The sequence below is a fragment of the Rhinoderma darwinii genome, chromosome 6 (assembly GCF_050947455.1).
Source record: "Rhinoderma darwinii isolate aRhiDar2 chromosome 6, aRhiDar2.hap1, whole genome shotgun sequence".
Classification (NCBI taxonomy): domain Eukaryota; kingdom Metazoa; phylum Chordata; class Amphibia; order Anura; family Rhinodermatidae; genus Rhinoderma; species Rhinoderma darwinii.
Genome location: NC_134692.1, coordinates 111983912 through 112009197, shown reverse-complemented (window position 1 = coordinate 112009197; position 25286 = coordinate 111983912). Strand labels below are relative to the sequence as shown.

The 25286-nt window shown below is 40.8% G+C and overlaps 1 protein-coding gene across 1 annotated transcript; it reads right to left on the bottom strand.

Annotated features, from left to right (window-relative positions):
• On the bottom strand, nt 1-23348 carry NAGA (alpha-N-acetylgalactosaminidase). The gene is made up of 8 exons (XM_075830119.1): nt 23277-23348; nt 18491-18661; nt 11494-11668; nt 10053-10230; nt 6596-6690; nt 6353-6514; nt 5776-5973; nt 1-2112 (listed from the first exon to the last, which is right to left on the bottom strand). Exons 2-8 carry the CDS (start codon nt 18643-18645, stop codon nt 1834-1836), a joined length of 1242 nt encoding a protein of 413 aa, XP_075686234.1. The 5' UTR covers nt 18646-18661; nt 23277-23348; the 3' UTR covers nt 1-1833.
• Nucleotides 23349-25286: the final 1938 nt, after the last annotated feature.

The following is a 25286-nucleotide window of genomic DNA, read 5'->3' as shown; positions in this document are numbered from 1 at the left end:
TGTTACGTTTATTCATTTTTTTATTTTAGATGCATTGGAACAATAAAATACAGTTCGGAAAAGATCAACATATTGTGGATGACTATTTATGAAACCCATTTTTCAACAGAATTAGATGACATTTGGAGTGAAAGTATAATTGTGTAGCAATTGTTTATACATACACTTAAAACTGTATCGTCTCACATATGTTTCTGTGAGTTTAACGGATATTTATCATGTGTATTGCATTTATATACAATCATGCTTTGGTAAATCTGTACAGAAACACAGCAGTGGCTTATTGGTTTGCAGATTAAATCATATTTTTCATTGCCGTGTGACCTTCAGGATTGTCACATAATCGATCTCCAAGTAGAACACAAACACTACACAATCTCTGAAGCAGAACATACAATAATACATAGTGTTCACATTAATATTGCTCCTCTTATCCGGCTTTATTATATTTCAGATTTGTCCTCATAGTAAGAGCAGGTTCACTGCAGTGTTAATGGAATAAATATTATTTCACAGATTGGGAAAAAAAAAGACAAAACAGCAATGTGATAAATTAAGCTTTCTTCATGATGGAAACAGACAAGTATACAGTATGGGAATAATTCATTTGATACTTCCGCCCTAAAGCAAAGAAATTTGATATTACATTAGCGAAACATAGCCATAAAGAAGTTGTCCTGGATAACAAAAAAAAAAAAAAAAAAAAATGGGTCTGCTATCTTTTTTTTCCAGAAAATGTGAACTCTGGTCCATGGACTGTGTGTGATATTGCAGCTCATTCTCATTCAAGTGAATCGAGCTGAGATGCAATACCAGAAACAACCCAAGACAGGACAAGAGTCACGCAGTTTCTGAAAAAAGAAAAAGCAGACAAATTTTTCTAATCATGGACAATTCCTTTAAACATGTATTTTTCCTTTATAAAATACAAAAGATTAGGTGGACCAGTGAAAATGCAGTAGACCAATTAATTACCTTCCTGTTTATGTTGTTACATTGGGGCTTCTACATTGATACATTAAGGGTCTTTTATTTTTATAATAAATACCGGTCACACTTCACCATCTTATGTGTCAGTTTATACGTACACCGGCATGTGACACTAAGCTTTGCCCATAGTAAAGGGAGTTTAAAAAATAGTTTAGTATTTTAAAGTGTCCCTATACATTAGACAGAAATTGTCCAAACCTGCTGTTTTTGACAGGATCAGCTGCCGATCTAATGTGAACGGAGGCCTACCAACGCTAGAAGGATCGGGCATGTTGGATTTCAACATACCCGATCCTTTGTTCCCACAGGATGGAAGCCTCTGCTGGAAATGTTTGGCAGCGGCTTACTTTGCTCTAGCCATTGAAATAAAGATGCATGCCTGGCCGAGCAAGCATAATTATTGGGGACTCTGGAGAAAAAAAACTGTATGGCCATCCTAAGATTTTCTATTCTGAAAATGTCAAGACCTATCATATATGGAGATCTACAGTACATGGGTGTAAGTAAAGTTATGTATTGGCAAGGCTTTTTCTTTAATTTATCAATCAATCAATCACAATACCCAAGTAAACGTAATAGACGTCTTTGGTAGTAAAACGATTATTGTGGAGACTTGATCGGAGGCACAATTTAATATGAGAAAAGAAACAGCATTCACATCATTTTACAAAAAGGTAGTATTCGTTAGCATTTAATTCAAGCATGCACTGCATTACTTTTTCCTGCCACCGATTTCAAGTATAGAAAAAGGCCCATAAGCCTCTGGTATAAAACAATGCAACATTCAGTGACACTGGCTTCACTTTTAATACATATTCAATTATGCTGTAGACAAGGTTGGCATTATAAAGGGTGATATCGAATAGCAGCTGGACGAACGAACAACATGACTGCACCAGTGGGGTTGACGCTCATTTTAATTGCTGCTTCTGGTTTAACATTTCCCAAGAATTCTTTTTCAAACACATCATAAAGTTTATAGCCTAGAATGCTCTTGGTTATATTCAGTTGGGCAAGGCTTGTATAAAAGCGTCTTGGCAGACCATCTGTTCCTTTATTTAGCACAGCCACGGCATACTGTTCCTGCTCCAGCTCTCTCACCCATACCTCCAAACAGCCAACCTGCATAAAGAACAAATGCAAGGTAAGAACTATCAATCAGAAGATCACACATTTACTGCCAAATAATGGTTATGGCTTCAGACTCAACGCTTGATCATAGTCCAAGAACAGTTTATTTGGCCACCAGAAAATATAAAACAATACATCAAAAAGTTGTCCAATTATTTTTAGCAATCCAATCCTGACCACCGCTCCGAAAGAGAAAAAAAAAAAATCAGTTACAAAAATATTGGCCACCACATTCTTAAAGGAACACTCCTGACAAAACAAATATGTTGTTATACCTAGTGCAGGACATGAAGGGGCAGTGAATGACTTCTCTCGTTGTTGTACTTTGAATCCTAGAATCATGTACTGTACGACTCCCTTAGACTAAATATTTGCCTGGAATATTCCTTTATAGGGGTTGTTCTTCAAGATCTGACAGTGTGTCACTATAAAGGTTCATGAAAACGGGAAAGGTAGGGGAACGAAGGAGAATTGAAGAAGAAGAGGTACTTCTATTGAACAGTTTATTATTTTTCTATTTTGGGCCATTTCAGAGTTTATTTTCTTAATACCCCTCGAAATAAACCTTTAATTTCTAATTGATATGTCCTGTAATGCAGACATGTTCTAAAGAGAATCAAAATCTACATTGTGCAAACTTATTCCACCAAATTTTTACCTTCTGTTTTTTACCACATAGACATACACATAGAAGATAACATTGATGGAAATACAAGATTGGACATCCAATCCCAAAATTCGGGGTTTGGGAGGTGTACAGATTACGGTTTTTCCTCACTAATGTAAAATTGAATGATAAGACAGGGGCGTAGATATGGGGGGGGGGGGCAGGCGGGGCATGTGCCCTGGGCGCAACTAAGAGGTAAGGTGGGGGGCGCCAGGGCCACACTTTCCATGACGGCGGCCTGCGAGCCTCTCTGAAGGGGCGGCGGCACCACTGAAACCAGCCGCCACCACCCCCTCCTGAGCTACAGGCGATAAATGGCCGGGTACGTTCTGTGCCTGGCCATTCAGCGCCTTTCAATGACTCAAGTGGCGCGATTACTTCTTTGCGCCGCTTGCGTGATTGAAAGGCGCTGATTGACTTGCCATGCCAAAGTGCCATCCCAATCAGCGCCTTTCAAAGACATAGGTGGCGCGATGACGTCATTGCGCCGCTTGCGTCGTTCAACCCCAGCAGACCTGCTCAGAAGAGAGCAGGTCTGCATTGCCACCGGTCGTGGGGCACTATCTACAGGGGTGGCTATATGTAAGGCACTATCTACAGGGGGCTGTATGGGGGGCACTATCTACAAGGGAGCACGGTGTGTGTGTGTGTGTGTATGTGGGACACCGTGTATGGTCCTATTATAATTAGAGGTGCAATGTATTTAGGGGCACAGAGTCTGGCACCATGAGAATTTTATCTTCGTTTATAGGTGCAGAAATGGTTGAAAAGTGAGAAGCTGAAGACATCGGAGTTGCCTGATCATAGAGGTCTGGACCAGATGGAGAAGAAGAGAGAAAAACGAACAACTAGAATCTGAGATAGTCACCTGTGAGTCACTTCATGTAAATGTTTATTCTGCCTCTAATCAGCACTGTAGTCACTGTATGATCTGCAGCGAGATGATGGGTGGTATAATATTTTTTGGTGAAACAGCATCTCCCAGCATATCCTTACCATTGTTTCGGCCATGCTGGGAGTTGCATACATTTTAGTGCAAACCTATACCGCAGAGGTTGCACTAAATTGAGCTGTATTTGTGCTGGGGTTGTATTTATGTACGGAGCTTGGTCCTGGTGCTCTATATACGTACGGAGCGTGGTCCTGGTGCTCTATATACGTACGGAGCGTGGTCCTGGTGCTCTATATACGTACGGAGCGTGGTCCTGGTGCTCTATATACGTACGGAGCTTGGTCCTGGTGCTCTACATATGTACAGAGCTTGGTTCTAGCACTGTATATAATGTACTGAGATTGGTTCTGATGCTGTATATATGTACCTAGCTTTGTTCTAGCGCTGCATATATGTACTGAGCTTGGTTCTGGCGCTGTATTTATGTACTGAGCTTTGTTCTGGTGCTGCATATATTCATGAGCTTTGTTCTGGTGCTGTATATATGTACTGAGCTTTGTTCTGGTGTTGTATATATGTAATGAGCTTGGTTCTTGTGTTGTATATATGTAATGAGCTTTGTTCTGGTGCTGTACATATGTAAGGAGTTGTTCTGGTGCTGTATAAATGTAATGAGCTTTGTTCTGGTGCTGAATATATGTAATGAGCTTGGTTCTGGTGCTGTATATAGAACTATATTGCTTGTAAAATGTACTAATGGCTTTATGCTCTAGTTACAGAAAAAAAAAAAATACACCTCATTGATTGGTAGAGAAAACAAACATGGCGAGGGGAAAGGAGATGTCGGAAAAGAGGTTGGGGAGGCGCTAAACTGAATCTTTGCCATGGGCGCTGGAGAACCTAGCTACGTCTCTGGATAAGATAAGATTTAATGCGAATATACAGCCCGTTCAAGGTCGGTCTGACCTCTTCTTCAGGTATGTAACAAGTGTTTCATCAGTAGTAGAATTTAAACAAAGTTCCAGTTACAAACCGGACATGACACAATCTTGTAAACACCAATTTCATTTCACAATTGGTTCAAACAGATTGACAGGCATTAGATTACTCTAATTTGCGTACAAGTATAGATGCAAAGATAATATAATATAGGTCAATAGATTATAGATGTAAATATACATACAAGTCTGTATGGAATTATTAAAAATGAAAAAGATGGGTAAGACTAAAGCAAAAATATATAAAAATATAAAAGTAAAAATGCCAGGGATCTTCCAGGATGAGTTTTCCATACAAAAAAATGTGAACAGTTGGAGCTTAAATTTCACATTAAATTTCTCCGATACGAACATTGAATTCTTGGATCTAGAGATCTTTAAGGATACTAATGGGATTTTAGCCACTAGAACCCACTTTAAGGGTGTGGATATTAATAGCTACATCGCGTTTAATAGCTTTCACCTCCCTTTTGGATATTGAAAGTCCCTTATGGACAATATAAAAGAATTAGAAAGAACTCTACTGTACTGAGGTATACTCGTCTTTGTATCTATACTTGTACGCACATTGGAGTAATCTACAGCCTGTAAATCTGTTTGTAGCCAATTGTCATAACCAATTGTGAAATAAGATTGGGGTTTGCAATTGGTGTCAGGTCCGGTTTGCAACCGGACATTTCATTAAAATTTTACTACTGACTGAACGCTTGTTATGGTACCTGAGAAAGAGGTCAGACCGACTTTGAAACGCGTTATGCGTTCTCATTAAATCTTTTTTTTCTCTCATATAACGTTGACAGCGTCCACCTGATTCCTGTATCTTTGATGTTTCACACGATACCCGAGGCCTGCAGGTTAGAGCAGCAGTCACGGATTCCATTGTATGACAAAAGTATTTCAGTGTTGTGCCTGCTGCACAACATAATCTGGTGAGCATCATTGTACCATTTACTGCCTTGCATCACCATATTTACTGCAGAATGGTGCGCTCTACGCTATTTCTTCTCTGAAGTGTTTTTGAGGCTCAATTTTGAATTTTCCTTGAATTTGAACATTGTATCTTATAAACACATACACATGTTTTTTTCCCAACACACCTTTACAATTCTTTTCCCTTGCTTTCCAAGAGGATCCTGGTTTATATATATCATAAGACGATTTTGGAGGAGGTCCTTTGCATCTTGGCAGATTGTCCTCAAGTCATTGGACATGATTAGTGGTGCTGCCAGAATTGCCCAAATGGCCAGCTGCGATTTAGATTGTTCATAACTCAGTCCAAAATCCCCAACGATCAGCTACAATGGAAAAGGAGTAAAGAAATTTAATTAATGAAAAAATACTAGACTCGGATGATAGTAATTAAATATAAGATCTTACTTAAGTCAAGGCTGACCGAACTGATTGCGTGCGACCAAATACATTATTTACTTTGAAGTTCAACCTAACTTTGGGCATACACTACGCATATTTTAAAGGGAATTGCTAACATATATGACATTCATAATACACCATAGGAACCATAGCTATATAACCACATTTACATCTGTTGAAGAATGTAAAAATTCCATCAATAGGCCCTCTTTCAGAAATTTTACAGCAGTTTGTAGTGGGACAGCTCATTTGCAGAGAACGTGAATATTAAGAAAGTCAAGCCTGTGTTCCGGTTCTGCTCACCATATCTGGATCATTCCACCTGCCTGGGCCTGCAGTCGGTTGCAGCATATCCTGGTTCACAGCGTACCATTCTATGATGCTCAGCACACTGTCCCATGAGTCTTCTACATCATCATAGTTTCTCCACATGTTACAGATTTCGCCCAAAAATGTGTAGTTCACCTGTCAGAATGTAACCATAAGGCTTGAGAATCAGGGCAAGCCATAGAAAAGACAAATATGGGATTGTGTGGTAATGCTCACTTTTGGAGGAAGGCCACCTTCATACGCAGGCCAGCTGCAGGAATACAGGATTGGCCTCCCAGTTGCATTTAATGCTGCGCTCATTTTAGGATATCCTGCAGGAAAGAATACTAATTATTATAGAACTGAACCTATAGAATTGCACAATCCAGGGTTTCATTTCAACTCAAAGATCCCCCCTTCCCCATTTAAAGTCAATAAATATTGAATTCATTATTTTTGTTTCTCAGTCTAAAAGATAATGGATTTCCAAAAGGTGACAGCCGCCAATGGCAGCCATTACATAGCCCATAGGGGTTGCCACACTCATTAACATACTCCAAGTGGTGCTTGTTGTATGATAAATTTTGCTCATCCTGCTAGAAACGTTCGACACTTCTCTTCCTTATACAAGCTCTTCGTTAGCTAAGTTTATAGCAGTTTTTTTGCGCAAGTTTGACACACAGCGGCGTATTTTGAAGCTATGCCATTTTTCAAAAGTCTACGCCTCATTTACAACTCAGCCACCACCCTTGTCAAGTGAAACGCAAAAAGTGTCTAAAACAGTTAATAAATATGGCGCACAGCATGAACGCCAGAATTCTGAGTCAATTTGAATAGTAAATCTGCCCACTGTGTTATGCCCAGTGCAGAGCCTGAAAGGGTGGTGCAGGACACTTCCTTTGGTGTTTGCCAGTGACCGTCGTTTTCTGTACAACTTGTCGCTCAGTGTTGCTCTGTGAAGGTTGTCGTTTTGGACAAGAACGCCATAAGTTAAAACGAAAAAAATCGACGATTAATCTTGCGATTCAGCTGCTGTCGGGTGCGTGAAATTCCGTACCCGCTCACATGGATGAGCAGAGATTTGCCACCAGTGCTAATAAAGTAAAACCTGACAATTTGATTTTGCTTATATGGGGTTTACCATACACATCACACAAAAAGTATACGATGGTTGTTGCATTATTAACTGGTTAAGCTGCTCTTTGAATCATTATGGATTTTAATGGCATGAACTAAATATTTCCGTATTGTACTTTGAAGTATAAGAGCATTCTTTTTTTTTTTTAAAACATATTTTTATTGAATTTTTTCACCACACAAAAAAAACACAAATCATACAGTAATGCATTGCCATAATAATAAACATTACAAAAAATGTATAAATGAACATGTGATAGTGAATGCTTCCCAGCAAACTAGGTTTGATCTTGGAAGTTATTCCCCATGGGCTATCAGCCCTCCTTCATCTCCTCTATCTCCTCTATCCTTCCCTTCCTTTAACCCCACATGTCGGGTATTCCTGTAAACATTGTTACATAACTTTGCATATCTGCCTAACTTACATAACTAAACAATACACAGAACAAATAAGAAATTGGAGCATACATAACAATTGGAGCTTCGTGAAGCAGTTCACCAACTCAGGCAGCTAGTCCGCAAGAATAAAGAAATCCCAGTGGATATATATGCTTTACTCCCGTGATATTTTCAGTGCCCCTAAAGTGCCCTTAAGATCTTCAATCAAGTACCATGACGTTCCCGTAAACGGATCTATGATGTCCCTTCGTTCTTCACTGGTGAAATATTTTGTGAGGAAAAGCTTCCATTTCTCAAAGAATTTTTTGCTCTGCGTGTCTTTATTCTGTAATATACCAATGCGGTCTAGATAAAACAGTTTCCTCAACCCCTGGACCACCATGTTCTGAGTCGGTACTTCAGCTACCAGCCAGTTTTGGAGTATGCACCTCTTTGCCACTAAAGAGCATTCTTACTTGGACTCTGAGCAACCTTATAAACAGGATGTTGAAGTGGTATTTTCAAACCATTGATTTCAATTGGGACTCTAAAGGATATGTACACCTTTTTTTTTTTAATTTTTTTTATAAAAATGTATTTGGTGAAGCTTTCTAAATACTTTTTATATAAAATTATTTTTACTTTTACAGCTTTTTTTATCCTGTATACAGAGCAGCTGCATCTTGCGCGGAGACCTGAATCCGTCAGGTCAGCGGCACGGACTAGTTCAGTGACAGCGGGTCACACAGGATCCACCTGTAATCTATCACATCTAAGTTATGAACTTAGATGTGATCGGTCAGCTCGATTCTGCATGTCAGAGACACGCCGGACCCTCTGACACTGGACCAGTCAGTGCCGCTGACCCGACGGATTCAGGTCTCCACGCAAGATGCAGCTGCTCTGTATACAGAATAAAAAGCAGCTGCATCTCAAAAAGTAAAACATTTTGTTTTAATAAAAAGTATTTAGAAAGTTGCACCAAACACACTGATGCACATTTTTATAAAAAAAATTTTTTTTCAAAAGGTGTACAAAGCCTTTAAAAGGAAACCTATTATTGACGTTATGCTGCGCTCACTGAGAGCAGCATAATGTAGTGACAGCCACGGTAATTTCAGCGGTAGGTCACTTACTTGCTTAAATGAAGCCATTTATGAGAACTTACCTGCAGAGCACAGGCAGTACGGTTAGAGATGTGTCCGGCGTATGCATGAGCTGCCGCTAGCTTTACCCTCTTCACTGATTGATAGAGGTCTCCCTATTACTTTGAATAGAGAGACATCTGTCAATCAGTGTAGAGTGGGCAGAGCCAGCGGCAGCTCATGAATACGTCAGACTCATCTCTGGCAGGGCTGCCCATAAACTGCTTAATTTAAGCAAATATGTGACAGACCACTGAAATCAGCAAGTCTGCCACTAGATTATGCTGCGTTCAGTGAGGGCAGCATACCGTCAATGGCAGGTTCCCTTTAATGGCCAAATTTCTGAGTTGAGCTGATAAAACTGAAGTAGCATGCACTCCCTCTGCAAGCCAAGACATCCAACAAAAACATCTGCTGACAGGATTTTGACAAAAGTAGATGCTTAAAAGTGGACATATTCTTTAATGATACCTCTAATAAATATCATAAATGTTCTCATTATTTAATGTTAAATATTCCGTCAAAAATCATGTGAATTGCTGACCGTTGACCCATTCACTTCTATTGGCCGCAGACGCCTTTCCGTATCACTACGGATAGGTGTACGTGCCGTATAACTGTACCGCAAAAGATAGAACATGTCCTATCTTTTGCGTTTTACCGGCCATGCTCCCATACTTTGTATGGGAGCACAGGTCGAAAATGCAGGCTACGGTCCGCGGTGGCCGACCACGATTACGGGCACGGCCGTGTGCATGAGGCCTAATAGTAATTTTCTGCTACTGCTCAGCAAATGCCATCAACAGAATAATGCAGCCATTTACGGAAGGGTGGAATTGGGGTGGATTCACGCGTGGCAGATATTGTTGCAGAAATTGGGGTTGTTTCTGCAGCAGTTGTATGAATTTCTGCAAGTTGACTGGAACAGATTTTCAGTCGCAGAAATTTCTACAACAAAATCTGCCGCAGGCGATTCCACCCTTATAATTCAAAGTTATTGTAAAAAAAAATAAAAACATAAACCTGGAACAGACCTAATGCTTTTTCTGAGGAGTTTGAGTAACAGCCATCAAATTTTAACATGTCAACTTCCCATGATGCAAAGGTCTCAGCATCAATCTTGATAGTATCCAATGTAGTTCCGGGGTAGCCACCACAAGTATAATTCCCCATGTCGGCATATATGCCCAGCTTTAGACCTCTGGCATGGAGCTGAAAAAGTAGAAGGAATACATCACAAATCATATACAGCTGGACCAGCAGGAATCCACTCCTATAATGACAGAAGCCGTTAACCAATATTCTTTAGAACTTTAAGGGGTTTTCCCATCAGAGACATTTATGACATATCCACAGGATATGTCATAAATGTCAGATAGATACATGTCCCACCTCTAAGACCCGCACGTATCTCTAGAATGGGGTCCCCTAAACCCCGTTCTAACGCTTTGTGTTGTGGCTGACGCGTGTGATTCCCGACCATGAATTACGGAAACAGCGTAGTTCGCTGAGCTATGTGTCGGCTAAACGAGCGTTCGGAGGACATCTATCTTAGGGTACATCCACACTGAGGAATTTTGCAGGCGGATTCCCCACAAAATTCGGCCTCCCATTAATTTCAATGGGAAATCGGACACTTCTTTTTCCCGCTAGCTGGAACAAAGAAGCGTCCTGCTCGATCTTCGGGCGGATTGCACCCGAACCTCCCGTTGATGCCAAAAGGAGGGAGGAATCTTCCTGCCGTTGGCAGGAATAGTTCCACAGCGGGTTTTCGCGGCGGGGCCCGCCACACAAAATCTGCCGTGTGAACTAGCCCTAATTTGCCACAGCAGCGATCAGCTGATGTTCTTGTTTACTTCCAATGGATAAATATCTGTCCTGGTCATGTGGACACACAGGTGATCGGCTCCTTAGAAGACACAATTCTGATACACATAGTGTAATCAGTTCCGCACCTGTGTGTCCATCACATGACCAGGACAGATTTTTATCCACTGGAAGTTAGCAAGGTTACTACTAAATGATAGCAAGCAGAGATCTTGAAAAATTTGAAGAATGGATACGGTAAATACATTAGAAAAACAGTTGCTGAAACCAGAATCCCATTTTAATGATCAATTCCTGTAATTTTACATCAATTTCACTTCCAATATACATTAGTATATGTTTGATGGGAAATAGCTCTCCTCCAGAAGGAAAACTCCCAAAAGTGCAAACTATAGGTGGCGACCTTATAAGTCAATGTCTGACCCTTTAAAGAGTCTGGAAACATTAGTCGTGTTATCAGCCAAACCAAAGACACCTATCAGCAGACAGTTCAGACAAGGAGTAGAAACCCTGAAACTGTAAAGGGGCTTTTGGTTGACTGAGTGATATGCCGTGTGTAATGCCTCTCAGAAGGTGGAGATCCAGCTGGTAGGGAGTCTTGAAAGAAAACGGTCATAAAACATTTTTATACTTTTTTACATTACTCACATAGTCAGCAAGGACCTTAATGCCACTTGGAAACCTGTCTGGGTCAGGTTGGAGTCGTCCATTAGAATCTCTCTTCTTCAAGGTCCAGCAATCATCAATGCTAATGTAAATGTACCCAAGATCCCGCCATCCACTGTCAACCATTTTGTCCGCAATACTCTTAATCAAATATTCACTAGAAAATATTACAACAAAAAGCATTATATGTAAATAGTACTGGAAAGTATATTTATTGTTATTTAAAAAAAAATAAAAAATCCTATTGGCTAATAATGCTGTCAAACGGTTTTATTTCAGAGAATTCTGGATGCAGGGGCAGATTGACTATTCGGTCAGTACCTATAGGGTCTTAAAAACATTTTTTAAGTCAGGTAAGTTTTTAAAGTTTTTTTTTATTTTTCCCATTCTAAATTTGAAAGAAGTGTTTGCTCACTTAGGGTATGTACACACGAGGTCATTACGTCCGTAATTGACGGACTTATTTAGGCCGCAAGTACCGGACAGAACACAGTGCAGGGAGCCGGTCTCCTAACATCATACTTATGTACGACGCTAGGAGTCCCTGCCTCGCTGCCGGACAACTGTCCCGTACTGAAAACATGAATACACCGTTATCAGCTCCAGTCACGTGATCATGGAATTCTGTTCTTCTTTCAGGGGGTATTCCAATTGGAGGGTCAATTACATTACGCGCAGCCTGTACCCCTCCCTTTCCTCCTCTATATATTGCTGCTCGCAAGCAGGAAGATGTATTTGGTATGGCCTGACATGCATGTTTAGCACAGAGAACGCTGATCGGAACCACTGACTAGCAATGAAGAGGCGGAGCTGAATGAATCACGTGACTGGCACGGATAACAGTGGAACAGAGCAGAATGGTGCAGCTGACCGCCAGATCGGCCATCTATATGTAAGGGACTGTCTCTTTACATTTAAATGAGCAAAAACATGTTATTAGCTGGAAATCGCCTTTAAAGAGGCTCTGTCACCAGATTATAAGTGCCCTATCTCCTACATAATCTGATCGGCGCTGTAATGTAGATAACCGCAGTGGTTTTTATTTTGAAAAACGATCATTTTTGAGCAATTTTAGATTTATGCTAATTAGTTTCTTAAAGACGAACTGGGCGTGTTTTTACTTTTGACCAAGTGGGTGTTGTAAAGAAGTTTATGAGGCTGACCAATCAGTGACCAATCAGTGTCATACACTTCTCATTGTTCCGGCCCAGCTTCTTTCACTGCACAATCCCACTGTGCTGTGGATCATGCTGGGCTGGAACAATGAGAAGTGTATGACACTGATTGGTCAGCGTCATACACTCCTCTGTACAACACCCACTAGGTCAAAAGTAAAAACACACCCAGTTGGTCTTTAAGAAACAAATTAGCATAAATCTAAAATTGCTCATAACTTGCTAAAAAATGATCGTTTTTCAAAATCAAAACCACTGCTGTTATCTACATTACAGCGCCGATCAGATTATGTAGGAGATAGGGCATTTATAATCTGGTGACAGAGCCTCTTTAATATTTTTTTTTTCTAGAAACTTTTTTTAACCTTTTTTTTTTTTTAAGTCCCTCAATGGGACGTAAACATCTAATCTCCTCATCACTTCAATAATACTTCAGTGTTACAATGTATTATGCCTGTCTGACAGGAAGCCTATTAAGTCCTACAGCCTATTAGGCTCTTGTACTTGTATTGCTTCAGTTCGGGATTACTATATAGTTCCCGCAAATTAATAGTATGTTACGGGGCAGGAAGGGTTCAAATGTAAATGATAACAGTAGCTCCAAAGTATGCACTTAATGGAAAGAGTGCTGGGGATTTCCAAATAGTGATTTACCACTTTTTATTTTTCAACATAAACAAAAATGTTTCTCTAAATTGTGGTCAAAGAATCAGAATATAGAGAACTAAAGCTGGAAAATTTATTTTTGTTGTTACGGTAGTGTCCCCTCTGATTCCAGGATTAAGTGAGCCTCTTGCTGCAAAATAGAAATGAAGTAAGAAAGAAAGAAAAGAAGGTCGTTAGCAATCATAAATCTGAAGGTCTGGTGGTGGCACTGCACCCTTCTTGTTAACCCCTGCCCACTATTCGCCACTTTTCAAAAGCGATGAGGCGAGTAAAGTTGCAACTATTTGCGCAAATATGGTGTGCGCCAAAATTGGAGACTTTTTTTACGGTCATAATAAAATTCCCACTATTGAGTTTATTCTCTGTTTTACTGTGCTCTATGCTACCACTGTTCTGTATTTTTTGTTCTTTGTTTCTTTTTTTACTAAAACATTTTTTGTCAATAAAAATTATAGATTGGGTGATAAATGTATGATTGTTGGGACCTCCAATGATCGCGAGAACTAAGGCCCCAAGTTCTCCGTATAAATAGTGCGGCGGTCACGCGTGTGCACTACCGCTCCATTTACGGTCTATTGGACTGATGGAGAAAGCCGAGTACCTCTGTATAAGTTCTAAATGTTTTTCGAGGGTGAACCCCTTTAAGGCGCTCCTGGGCTTCCTGCCAATGGCTGTCACAGTTCTCTAAAACAATGACAGGAAAACCAAAAATGGAGAACTGATACTGTCTCCTTTATTTGAATTCTCTAGAACAGTTAAATATCTTACAATAAAAGATATTAGATACAGTCAATAAAATATATATATATATATATACACACACACACACAGTTTATATATCATAGGTAAACTGAGATTTCTTTCCGAAATGGAAGACCTTGTTGAGAATTTCACATCTCCAAGTGGAGTCCAGTATAAACTGTCCATACAGCTAATGAACATATGTGGTGGCTTTCATCTCCTCTTAGCCAGTAAATAACAGAGGAGGAACACAATATGCTACTGGAGACTCTAGACACTATCTGCTTAACTAGGTTCGCAGGGGTCATCCTGGCACATCTACAGGGCATGAAATACATGGACCTCATTTAAGGCCCCGTGCACACGACCGTAAAAATCGTCCGTAACTGCAGACTGCAATTACGGTCCACAATTACAGACGCATTCACTTCTATTGTCCATGGATATCTTCTCGTTTATTTACAGGAAGTTGTTCAGGACGTAGAAGTGTACCGCAAAAGACTGGACATGTCTTATCTTTGGCTTTTTACGGTCCGTGCTCCCATGGTCTGGGAGCACGGGCCAAAAATGCGATGGACTGTGATCGGCCACAATCATGGCCCCTGATTACGGGCACGGCCGTGTGCATGGGGCCTAAATGGACACTAACTTTTCAAACAACTTATGGATATCTAATTGTATACCTGACATAAAACAACTTTGTAATGTACTTACTGTGAAGTTACTGCCACTAGTTGTCTCCCTTCCTGAAATCTGCCGTCAAGAATTGTCCGTCCCTAGTTACAGAGCAGAGGAGACGGACTACGGGAAGTGGAAGGGGGTGTCTCTTCAATGCCTGTCAATAGAAGACTATGGAGAGGGGCAAAGGACTAGTGAGCAGGAGTAGAGGAAGACACAGACATGCTGCAGCATCCTGTTAAGTGTTTTATCTCACCCCAGTGCTAGATTCAGCTACACTGCTGATTACTTCTGTACAATCTCCTCCATGCTGCTGCAGTGTGTATATAACCCCTCAAAGGGGATCAAAAGAAGGCAGAGTTACTAAATGGGTTATTTACCTCTGTATATACAACAGAAGAAAGAGCGCTGATATAGCCGGTGTCAGTGCTGGTAATAGATCAGTTGATATACGGAATTGGATGAATGTAGATATGGTCCAAGCTAAATAAAATAAATGTGCACAAGGCCCCGGGACCAGATGGGTTACACCCTAGAGTTCTTAAAGAGCTTAGTCCAGTTATTTCAGTCCTCCTCTTCATAATATTCAGATGCTCTAGTGACTGGTATAGTGCCAAGGGACTGGCGCAGGGCAAATGTGGTGCCTATTTTCAAAAAGGGCTCTAGGTCTTCCCCGGGTAATTATAGACCAGTAAGCTTAACATCCATCGTGGGGAAAATGTTTGAGGGGCTATTGAGGGACTATATACAGGATTATGTGACAAAAAATAGTATTACAAGTGACAGCCAGCACGGTTTTACGAAGGACAGAAGTTGTCAAACTGACCTGATTTGTTTTTATGAAGAGGTGAGCAGAAGCCTAGACAGAGGGGCCGCTGTGAATATAGTGTTTTTGGACTGCAAAGGCATTTGACACTGTCCCTCAGACGTCTAATGGGTAAATTAAGGACTATAGGTTTAGAAAATATAGTTTGTAATTGTATTGAGAATTGGCTCAAGGACCTTTATCCAGAGAGTTGTGGTAAATGATTCCTACTCTGAATGGTCCCCGGTTATAAAAGTGGTGTACCCCAGGGTTCAGTGCTGGGACCACTATTATTCAACTTATTTATTAATGATATAGAGGATGGGATTAATAGCACTATTTCTATTTTTGCAGATGACAACAAGCTATGTAATATAGTTCAGACTACGGAAGATGTTTCGTGAATTGCAAGCGGATTTAAATAAACTAAGTGTTTGGGCATCCAGTTGGCAAATGAGGTTTAATGTAGATAAATGTAAAATTATGCATCTGGGTACCAACAACCTGCATGCATCATATGTCCTAGGGGGAGCTACACTGGGGGAGTCACTTGTTGAGAAGGATCTGGGTGTACTTGTAAATCATAAACTCAATAACAGCATGCAGTGTCAATCAGCTGCTTCAAAGGCCAGCAGGATATTGTCGTGTATTAAAAGAGGCATGGACTCGCGGGACAGGGATGTAATATTACCACTTTACAAAGCATTAGTGAGGCCTCATATAGAATATGCAGTTCAGTTCTGGGCTCCAGTTCATAGAAAGGAGGAAAAATACAAAGAAGAGCAACGAAGCTAATAAGGGGCATGGTGAATCTAAGTTATGAGGAAAGATTAAAAGAACTAAACCTATTTAGCCTTGAAAAAAATGACGACTAAGGGGGGACATGATTAATTTATATAAATATATTAATGGCACATACAAAAAATATAGTGAAATCCTGTTCCATGTAAAACCACCTCAAAAAACAAGGGGCACTCCCTCGGTCTGGAGAAAAAAAAGGTTCAAGCTGCAGAGGCGACAAGCCTTCATTACTGTGAGAACTGTGAATCTATGGAATAGTCACCGCAGGAGCCGTCACAGCAGGGACAGGAGATGGCTGCAAAAAAGGCAAAGATAATTTCCTACAATAAAAAAATATTAGCTCCTATGTGTAGAAATTTTTCCCTTCCCTTTTAGCGTCCCTTGGTTGAACACACACATATATATATATATATATATATATATATATATATATATATATATTTATTTGATAGAGATAAGAGAGCGGCATTCTCCTCATCTATGTATGTAGTGTATAGAAGACCTGATAGCCGTTAGTCTGTTAGGCTCCATCCACTCAGAAATCTAAGAATTAGAGATAGAGCCTGCAGAGTGGAAAGCTGCTAAAAAAAAAAATGCCATAGAAATGGCCAGAAATGGTTATGCCTCACGTAACGCATAAAAGTGAGATGTATGAAATGCTTCCATGTATTCTTGGTAGACTTTTTTCAGCACAGTATAATGACTTTCAAAATAGAGTAGGGATTGCTTTCTACCTACTGTATATGACGTAGTATGCAGTACACAAAAAAAACGTTGTAGTAGACCTGGTATCAATAAGTAGATATTTGCACATATAGAAGATAGTAACTAATAATAAGCATGTATGCGTAGGATATGCTTATTAATATGTCAACTTGTCTAGGCAGCTACACAAAACTGCCCAAAGCACACAGTTTGAAACTGAATAGAAAAATACAATATAATATTGTTTGAAAACCTTTCACAGACGTTCTCTTAGCTATTACCGCACTGGCGGATTATAATATTCGCAATTTGGCTGGCCACCAGGACAAAGGGCTCAAACCACCCATCATCTAATCTGCCACAACTGCACTTTTTTTAATTATTTTATTGGCCATTATGTATTGGATTAATCCAACAGATAATGTCCGGTAATACTTTATTTATTTAAGTAATACTTAATTTAGGGGTATGGGTTGTAATAATTTAGGGGTCTACTCTATTGTCTGGATTTATTTAGAGGTCTGATCTGGGATCTGAATTTATTTAGTTTTACACTGGGGTCTGAATATTATAATTGGAAAATGTAATAACAAACCCTTAATTTTCTAGATATTTTTTTAAATAATCAGCGCAAACAAAAAACGGATTACAACTCCATGACCAATCAAAATGGACTGGCTGTTGGCCATGAGTATCAAGGCCACTTTTTTCTCTGAGGTAGTTTTGATATTTGATCTCCACCCATCAATCAGTGACAAATCAGCGTCATACACTTCTCCCCATTCATGTACTCAGACATCGTAATCTGTCACTTACTCATACATTAACGTTACTGAAGTGCCTTGAGTGTGAATAGACATCACCTCCAGCCAGGACGCGATGTCTATTCACAATCCCAACACTTCGGTAACGTTTGTGTGGGACTTAATGACAGCAAGCGTGATCTCAATGTGCTGTGCTGTAAGTCCCAGACAAACGTTACCGAAGTGTTGGGATTGTGAATAGACATCGCGTCCTGGCTGGAGGTGATGTCTATTCACACTCAAGGCACTTCAGTAACGTTAATGTGTGCGTAAGTGACAGCACATAGTGAACAACGTAAGATCACTATGTGCTGATTAAATGAATGGAGAGAAGTGTATGAAGCGGATTGGTCAGCGCCCACTTGGTCAAAAAGTAAAAACACGCCCAGTTGTCTATTAAGAAAGTCATTAGCATAAATCTCAAATAGGTCATAACTCAGTCAAAATTGATCATTTTTCGAAATAAAAACCACTGCTGGGATCTACATTACAGCGCCGATCACACTATGTAGAAGATAGGGCACTTATAATGTGGTGAGAGAGCCTCTTTAATAAGAACTGTAGTAAAGAAATAGTCAAATCACAAAGTTTACAATCAGACTTACCCAATACAATTCTCTGGGTCAGTTTTACAATCAATATTGCACCTATACCGCTCCCAAGTCATCCAGCCCATGGGAGGTGTCCTGACCAATCCATTGTCCAATGATGAGCAGAGTGTTGAGAGGGCAAGGACAATGCCCACAGGTACCAGGTTCATTTTTCCCACTTGTAACCTTTAAAAATTAAGAACAAATGTTTGTTATAAAAATTAAAAAATAAAAATACATACCTAGCCTCCATGGTTTGGTGCTCTCCTTTCTATCCACCACTGCAGGGCAGACAAACGCTGGTGAGTGACGTCACAAAACTGTGCCCACCTGCTGCATCGGCAAGACTATTATTAAGCACTGGGACAGCCTAATAGGGCACGTGGGAGTGGCTGTCCTGATGGGAAAATCCCTTTAAATTAACCCCGAATGTGGAGCAACACTTTAGTTTTCTTGGTCAAACAAAGATGGAATAGTATATTTACATTTTTTTAGATGTTAGTTTAGAATGACAACAACTGGCCTCTCACAAAACCACCTAGATTCTTACAAAAATATATTTACATTAGCAAAATGCTATTTTGTTGGAAAACCTGATTTACAGGTATGACACCTAGAATTAGTGCGGTAACTTCACCATTCAGCAATCAATCTAAAATATACTAATACAGCTGCTACAGTCACAAGACGAGTAATCACATGTTCTACTCTGGTTCCTGTATTGTCGGATGTTGACTGACCTCAGTTGGGCTGTGGACAAGGTGTGGCACGTGCAAATTTGAGATCTTCAAACTTTCTAAGGAATGTCTAAGCGTTAAAATGAAGCTACGCCTTTGATTAATATAGACTATATAGTTATCAAATGTACAATTTAGCATCTACGTGATTTGTATTTATATCCCTTTTTGGTGCTTTTATTTATATTTTAGTTGCTTTTTACAATGGTGAAAAATAAAATAAAATCTGTTGCTGAAGGGAATGCATCAATAAGCTGCTTTACGGCTTTAAATTTGTCTAACAACACTTTAAGGGTAGGAACACACTAGGCAGATACGCCGCACAAACCTACAGTGTATCCGTCCAGGTAGCCGCAGGGAAATTCGCACAAAAAAACGCTCCAAATTGTGGTGCGGTTTTTCGGGAGGCATGTCCGCTGCAGAAATACTGCAGCAATAAAAGGAAAAAAAAAAAGTTTATACTTACCCAGGCATAGTCATGGCAACATGTCTCTCTCTCCTGTGCGCAGATGACGATGTAGTCCATGTGACTGCTGCAGCCTTTGATTGGCTGCAGCAGTCACATGGGATGAAACGTCAACCCAGGAGGCCTGGCTGCGCTCAGGAGGGAGAATAGAATCGCTAGGACTACGGCTGGGAGGTAAGCATGAAGTTTTTATTAATTTCAAATGAAAAATACCTTTTTTTTTCCCATTTGCGATTTTTACGGCGCAATCGCAGCGTTTCCATGGCAAAAGTCGCAACACATAGCTCTTTGTTGCGGGTTTTACCCCCCCCCCATTTAATTCAATGGGGAAAATTCACAACAGAAGAGCAGCGATTCCGCAGGTTAAATTGACATGCTGCTGCATCAAAAACTGCACATCAGGTCAATTTATTAATATTTTTTTTTCGCCAGATATTTTCCGCTATATGTGGATGACATTTGTTCAAATATCACTCACACTGCTTCTACTGTATTATGCTCCGGATTTTCCGCAATGAATTCCATTGTGGAAAATCCACAGTGTTCCCATACCCTAAAGGGCTTGTCTGCTTTTTGAAAGAGAGGGCCCACCGATAAGCGGATTGCAGGGTGAGCACTGCGTAATGTTTCATTGCAGTCATTTGGGCAGATTTACTATTGGTGCTGCGGCAGAATTCTGGCCTAAGTTGCACCTTTTTGGCCCATACTAATTTATTCATCCAGCAGTTTTTTGCCCCAAAAACACACGTCATCATTTTATAGACTCCAGAGGTGGACCCTGTAGATGCAGCGGAGATGATGAAGTATTGGGGCCTTGTTCTACATATGGGGCTAGAAGCCAAAGAACCGGCAATACTGGAGCACAGATATTTTGTACAATGGCCCGATTTACTATATTATAGTTGCCAACATTTGAATATTTTTTCCAGGGACACTTAGGGTGTGTAGCGTCTTTGGTGGGTGTGTCTTATGGGGGTATGGTTTATCTAATGGGGCGTGGCTTTCCAGAATTTCTGCATATAAATAAACAAACAAAATTTCTGCACTATTTTGTCTGACAACTATTTTGGTAGCCAGTATCTCTCTCTGGTTTTCCGGTTGTATACACGCAGGTGATGTCTCACTTCATGACTAGGGTTAGGTGATATGTGCTGACCACTACTGGTAGTGTAAAAACCAGTGTAGATATTGCCACACTCCGTGCCTATTGTAGATGGTGCTCCACACTGCCCCAGTAGATACTGCCACGCACTGCTCCCTGTAGATAATGCCACATGCCCCCTGTAGATATTGCCACGCACTACTCCCTGTAGAGCCACACAGCCCCCCTGTAGCTATAAGCATATTGACCAAAATGTACCACTAACATAAAGTACAGTGTGTCACAAGAAAATCTCAGAATCACTTGAATAAGTGAAGCATTTCAGATTTACTACCACATAAAGTGAAAAATTGGGCTGCGTCTTGAAGTTCAAAACAGGCCGTGTCTTTAATGGGTTAATATAACTCATATGGTAAATATGGATCAAGTAGTACATGGGGTCTTTATTACAATTAGATCACTAAGTGCTGCTCTCTCTGGCTGCAGTGGTTATTTACATTTAGGGTATGTTCACACGTAGCGTAAAAACACTGCAGATTTTCCACAACGGATTTCATTGCGGAAAATCCGCAGCAAATAAAGTCCACCAAAAATTGCTTATAAATTGACCTTCAGTGCTTTTTTTAAAATCTGCAGCAAGTACATTTTGGGCAAATGCACATGATGCGCTTTAAGTGCGTTTGCCGTACCTATTTTTCTGCGGCTATTCCGCAGCGTAATACAGTACCAGCAGAGTAAATTAGATTTTAAGTAATCTCATCTACATGGTGCAGATTTTTTCTGCATGTAAATTGACCTGCGGTATGTATTTTAAAATCTGCAGCATGTTAATTTATCTTGTGTTTCCGCTTGCGAATCGTATCTGGCTAGTTTATTTTTAAAAAATGCACCAAAATCCGCAGAATAAAATTGCATCTATTGCCGCATCAAAATGTAGAAACAGCACCTAAAAAAAAAAAAAAAGTACTACAAGGCCATGTTTCCACGGGTTTGATACGCTGCGTAAAAATCACGCAGCGTATCCGACCTGGAACCCGCAGTACATTCCGTCTGAAAAAAGGTGCGGTGCGGTGCTTCGAACAGCATTTCCACAGCGGAAAAAAGTATACTTACCCCCTCCGTCTTCTCTGCGCGTAGTCCTGCGTCCTACGATGACGTTGCAGGGCATGTGACACTGCAGCCGGTGATTGGCTGCAGTGTTCACATGGGATGAAACGTCATCCCAGGAGGCCGGACTGCAGGAAGAAGAGTGTTCTGGGTAAGTATGATTTTTCGCTGCGATTACGCCGTAAAAGTCGCAACACTTGGCTTTCTGTTGCGGGTTTTGCATCCCCATTGAATTCAAGGGTGAAAACCTGCAACAGAAAAGCAACAAAAACGGAGCATAAATTGACATGCTACGGAATTTAATTCCGCAACGCAGTTAAAATTACCGCTTACGCTGAGGGTTTTTTCCATAGTGTGGGCATGAGATTTTCTACATCCTATCCACTTTGCTGCTACTGTAAATGCTGCGAAATTTCCGCACACAATTCTGTTGTGGAAATTTCGCAGCATTTACGCTACGTGGGAACCCGGCCTTAGGTGCGGATTTTACCTGCAGTTTTTCTGCACCAAATTACGCAATGTGTGCATGTAGCCTTATGCCTTTGGAATCGCTGCTTTTCTGTTGCGGGTTTTCCCCATTGAATTCAATTGGGAGGTAAAACTTGAAACAAATAACAAAATGTTGCAGTTTTTGCACCGCGTGTTTGCCACAAAAATCGCAACTCAGAAAAAAAAAAGCTTGTCATTTAAAATGAATGAAAAGGTTTTTACTTACCACCTGGCCATCGTCAAAGCGACAGGTTTTTCTGTTCTCCGTCCAGGTCGTCCTCCTCCTCGGACGTTTCATCCCATGTGACTACTGCAGCCAATCACAGGATGCAGCAGTCAAATGGGCTGCAGCGTCATCCCAGGTGGCCGCACTGCACAGACAACTGAGGGACGCGTCGCCATGACTACAGAGACCAGGGTAAGTAGAAACTTCTTTTTTTTTTAAACCACTTTTCAGCAGTGGACATTCCGCCCGAAAAACTGCACCACAATTTGGTGCGGTATTCCCTGCGGGTTCCAGGATGGATACACTGTGTATTTTTACACAGCGTATCCACCTTGTGTGAACGTAGCCATACTATCCATATAGACTGCTATAGACCCAATGCTTGCATTAACTAGAACATAAATATATAAGTTTATATGATTGTCCATACTAAATTACTGCACGTTGCGGTCAGATTTCTGAATTTTAAGCACAGAGTAAAGCGGAGTCTGTAAATTTGAACACTTTAACCCTTTAAATAAAAAAAACATCTTCAATTGCTCTTTTTTTTTTAGATTTCTATGCTATGCTTTACATAGTGTTGATATTGCTTCCCAGCAAGCAAAACTAATCATTCTAACCAAGTCAGTACAATATGCAAAAAAAAGAAGACGTTTTATGGCAGCAAGACCAACCTGTGCCCACTGCTCTCTGCTGCTCCTGCAAGTCCTAGTGATACAAACAATTTTGAACTGTGGCAGGAAGCAGGAAATACAGGCAGAGATCACAAGACTGATGGACACTTCCTAGTTACATGTGCAAGCTTTATTTCTTATTGCAAATCATTACTGCCATCTGCTGTTCATTTTATGCAATAACACCCATTCACTCTTTTTGGTCAGTAAGAAAATATAGAGATTGTTTAGGAATTTATGCAACTCTTAGGCCCCATGCACACAACCGTAATTTTTTATCTTTGGCTTAAAGGGCAGGTGCACACACTTCAGTTTGTCATACGTTATTTTAGCCAAAATAAGGAGTCTGTTTGGACTGAAAACTGCACTGTGTGAACCTCACCTTAAAGGGGTTGTTCGGCACGGGGCGGTTTTTCATACTGATGACCTATCCATAGGATAGGTCATCCGTATATGTTCGGTTGGGTTCCGACACCAAATACTGAATAGATCAGCTGTTCAGGCTGCCTCTGGGCACCGGATGTTATGCAGTGGCCGGTGTCAGCAGCAGATGGTTCCGGTCACAGTATAGCGGCCCCTATAGCTTCCCTTATACAGTATAATGCCCCATAGATGTCACCATACAGTATAATGCCCCTTTAGCTGCACCCAGGGCCGTATTTGCCACTAGGCACTGGGGGTCCAGTGCCTAGGGCAGCTACTTGTGGGGTGGTGCCAGACAACATAAGTTTTTTACTTACGGTATTTATTTTTTTAACATGCTCCCCTGCTGTTCGCCCTAAATTCTGCGTTTTTTGCGTGGTGAGGGGAGGGTACGATGGCGACGTGCGGGTTCGTCCTGTATATGCTGGACTCATGGCAATCTCAGTACAGGGTTCAGTTAGTACCAGTGGCGTAACTACCGCGGTAGCAGCCGTAGCGCCTGCTACAGGGCCCGCGGCTTGAGGGGGCCTGTACCACCAGCAGACATGCCCCCCATATGCCCGGTGACACCTCTAGTAGCCGTTATGGCTGTTACAGCAGTAGCGCAGCTACTAAGGGGCCCGCGCTGCCGAGCCTCCAACAACTATGGGCCAGGCAACACAGGCCCTCTCATGCCTGTAGGCGTCACTAGCACCGGAGGGGGCCCTGATGCTAGAGACAGCCACCCCGTCTTGCAGTAATTGTACCTGCGTCTATAGCTTTATTATATTATTTATTATATTTAGAGGTATTGAGAATTTTAAAGTTTATAGATACAGAAATGTTTTAAAAGTGAGAAGCTGAAGACATCTGAGCGAAAAACTGCAGAAATGGGTCGTGGCCGGAAGAAATCCATCATAGATGTCTGGACCAGAGGGAGAAGAAAAGAACTAGAATCTGAGACGTCACCGGTGAGTCACAATGTAAATGTTTATTCTACCTCTAATCAGTACTGTAGTCGCTGTATGATCTGCAGCGAGATGATGGAGGTATGATTTTTTTTGGTGAAACAGCATCTCCCAGCATATCCTCACCATTGTTCGGGCCATGCTGGGAGCTGTAGTTTTATGCCGTACAAACCTGCAGGGGTTGCACTAAATTGAGCTGTATTTGTTCTGGTGTTGTATATATGTACTGATCTTGGTTCTGATGCTGTATGTAAGTACTGAGCTTGGTTATGGTGTTGTATATATGTACTGATCTTGGTTCTGATGCTGTATGTAAGTACTGAGCTTGGTTATGGTGTTGTATATATGTACTGATCTTGGTTCTGATGCTGTATGTAAGTACTGAGCTTTGTTCTGGTGCTGTATATACGTATGAAATTAGTTTTGGTTCTGTATATATGTAATGATCTTGGTTCTGGGGATGTATATATGTACTGAGATTGGTTCTGGGGATGTATTTATGTACTGAGCTTGGTTCTGGTATTGTACATATTTACTGAGCTTGGTTCTAGTGCTGTATTTATGTACTGAGGTTGGTTCTGGTGCTATATATATGTATGGGCTTTGTTCTAGTGCTGTATTTATATACTGAGCTTTGTTC

Coding starts and splice junctions, on each gene's coding strand:
- NAGA (XM_075830119.1), bottom strand. CDS start 18,645: ATGAACCTGGTACCTGTGGGCATTGTCCTTGCCCTCTCAACACTCTGC. Junction 10,231..11,493: donor TTAAGGTCCTTGCTGACTAT/GTGAGTAATGTA, acceptor CTACTTTTTCAG/CTCCATGCCAGAGGTCTAAA. Junction 6,691..10,052: donor CTCCTCAGAAAAAGCATTAG/GTCTGTTCCAGG, acceptor TCTTTCCTGCAG/GATATCCTAAAATGAGCGCA.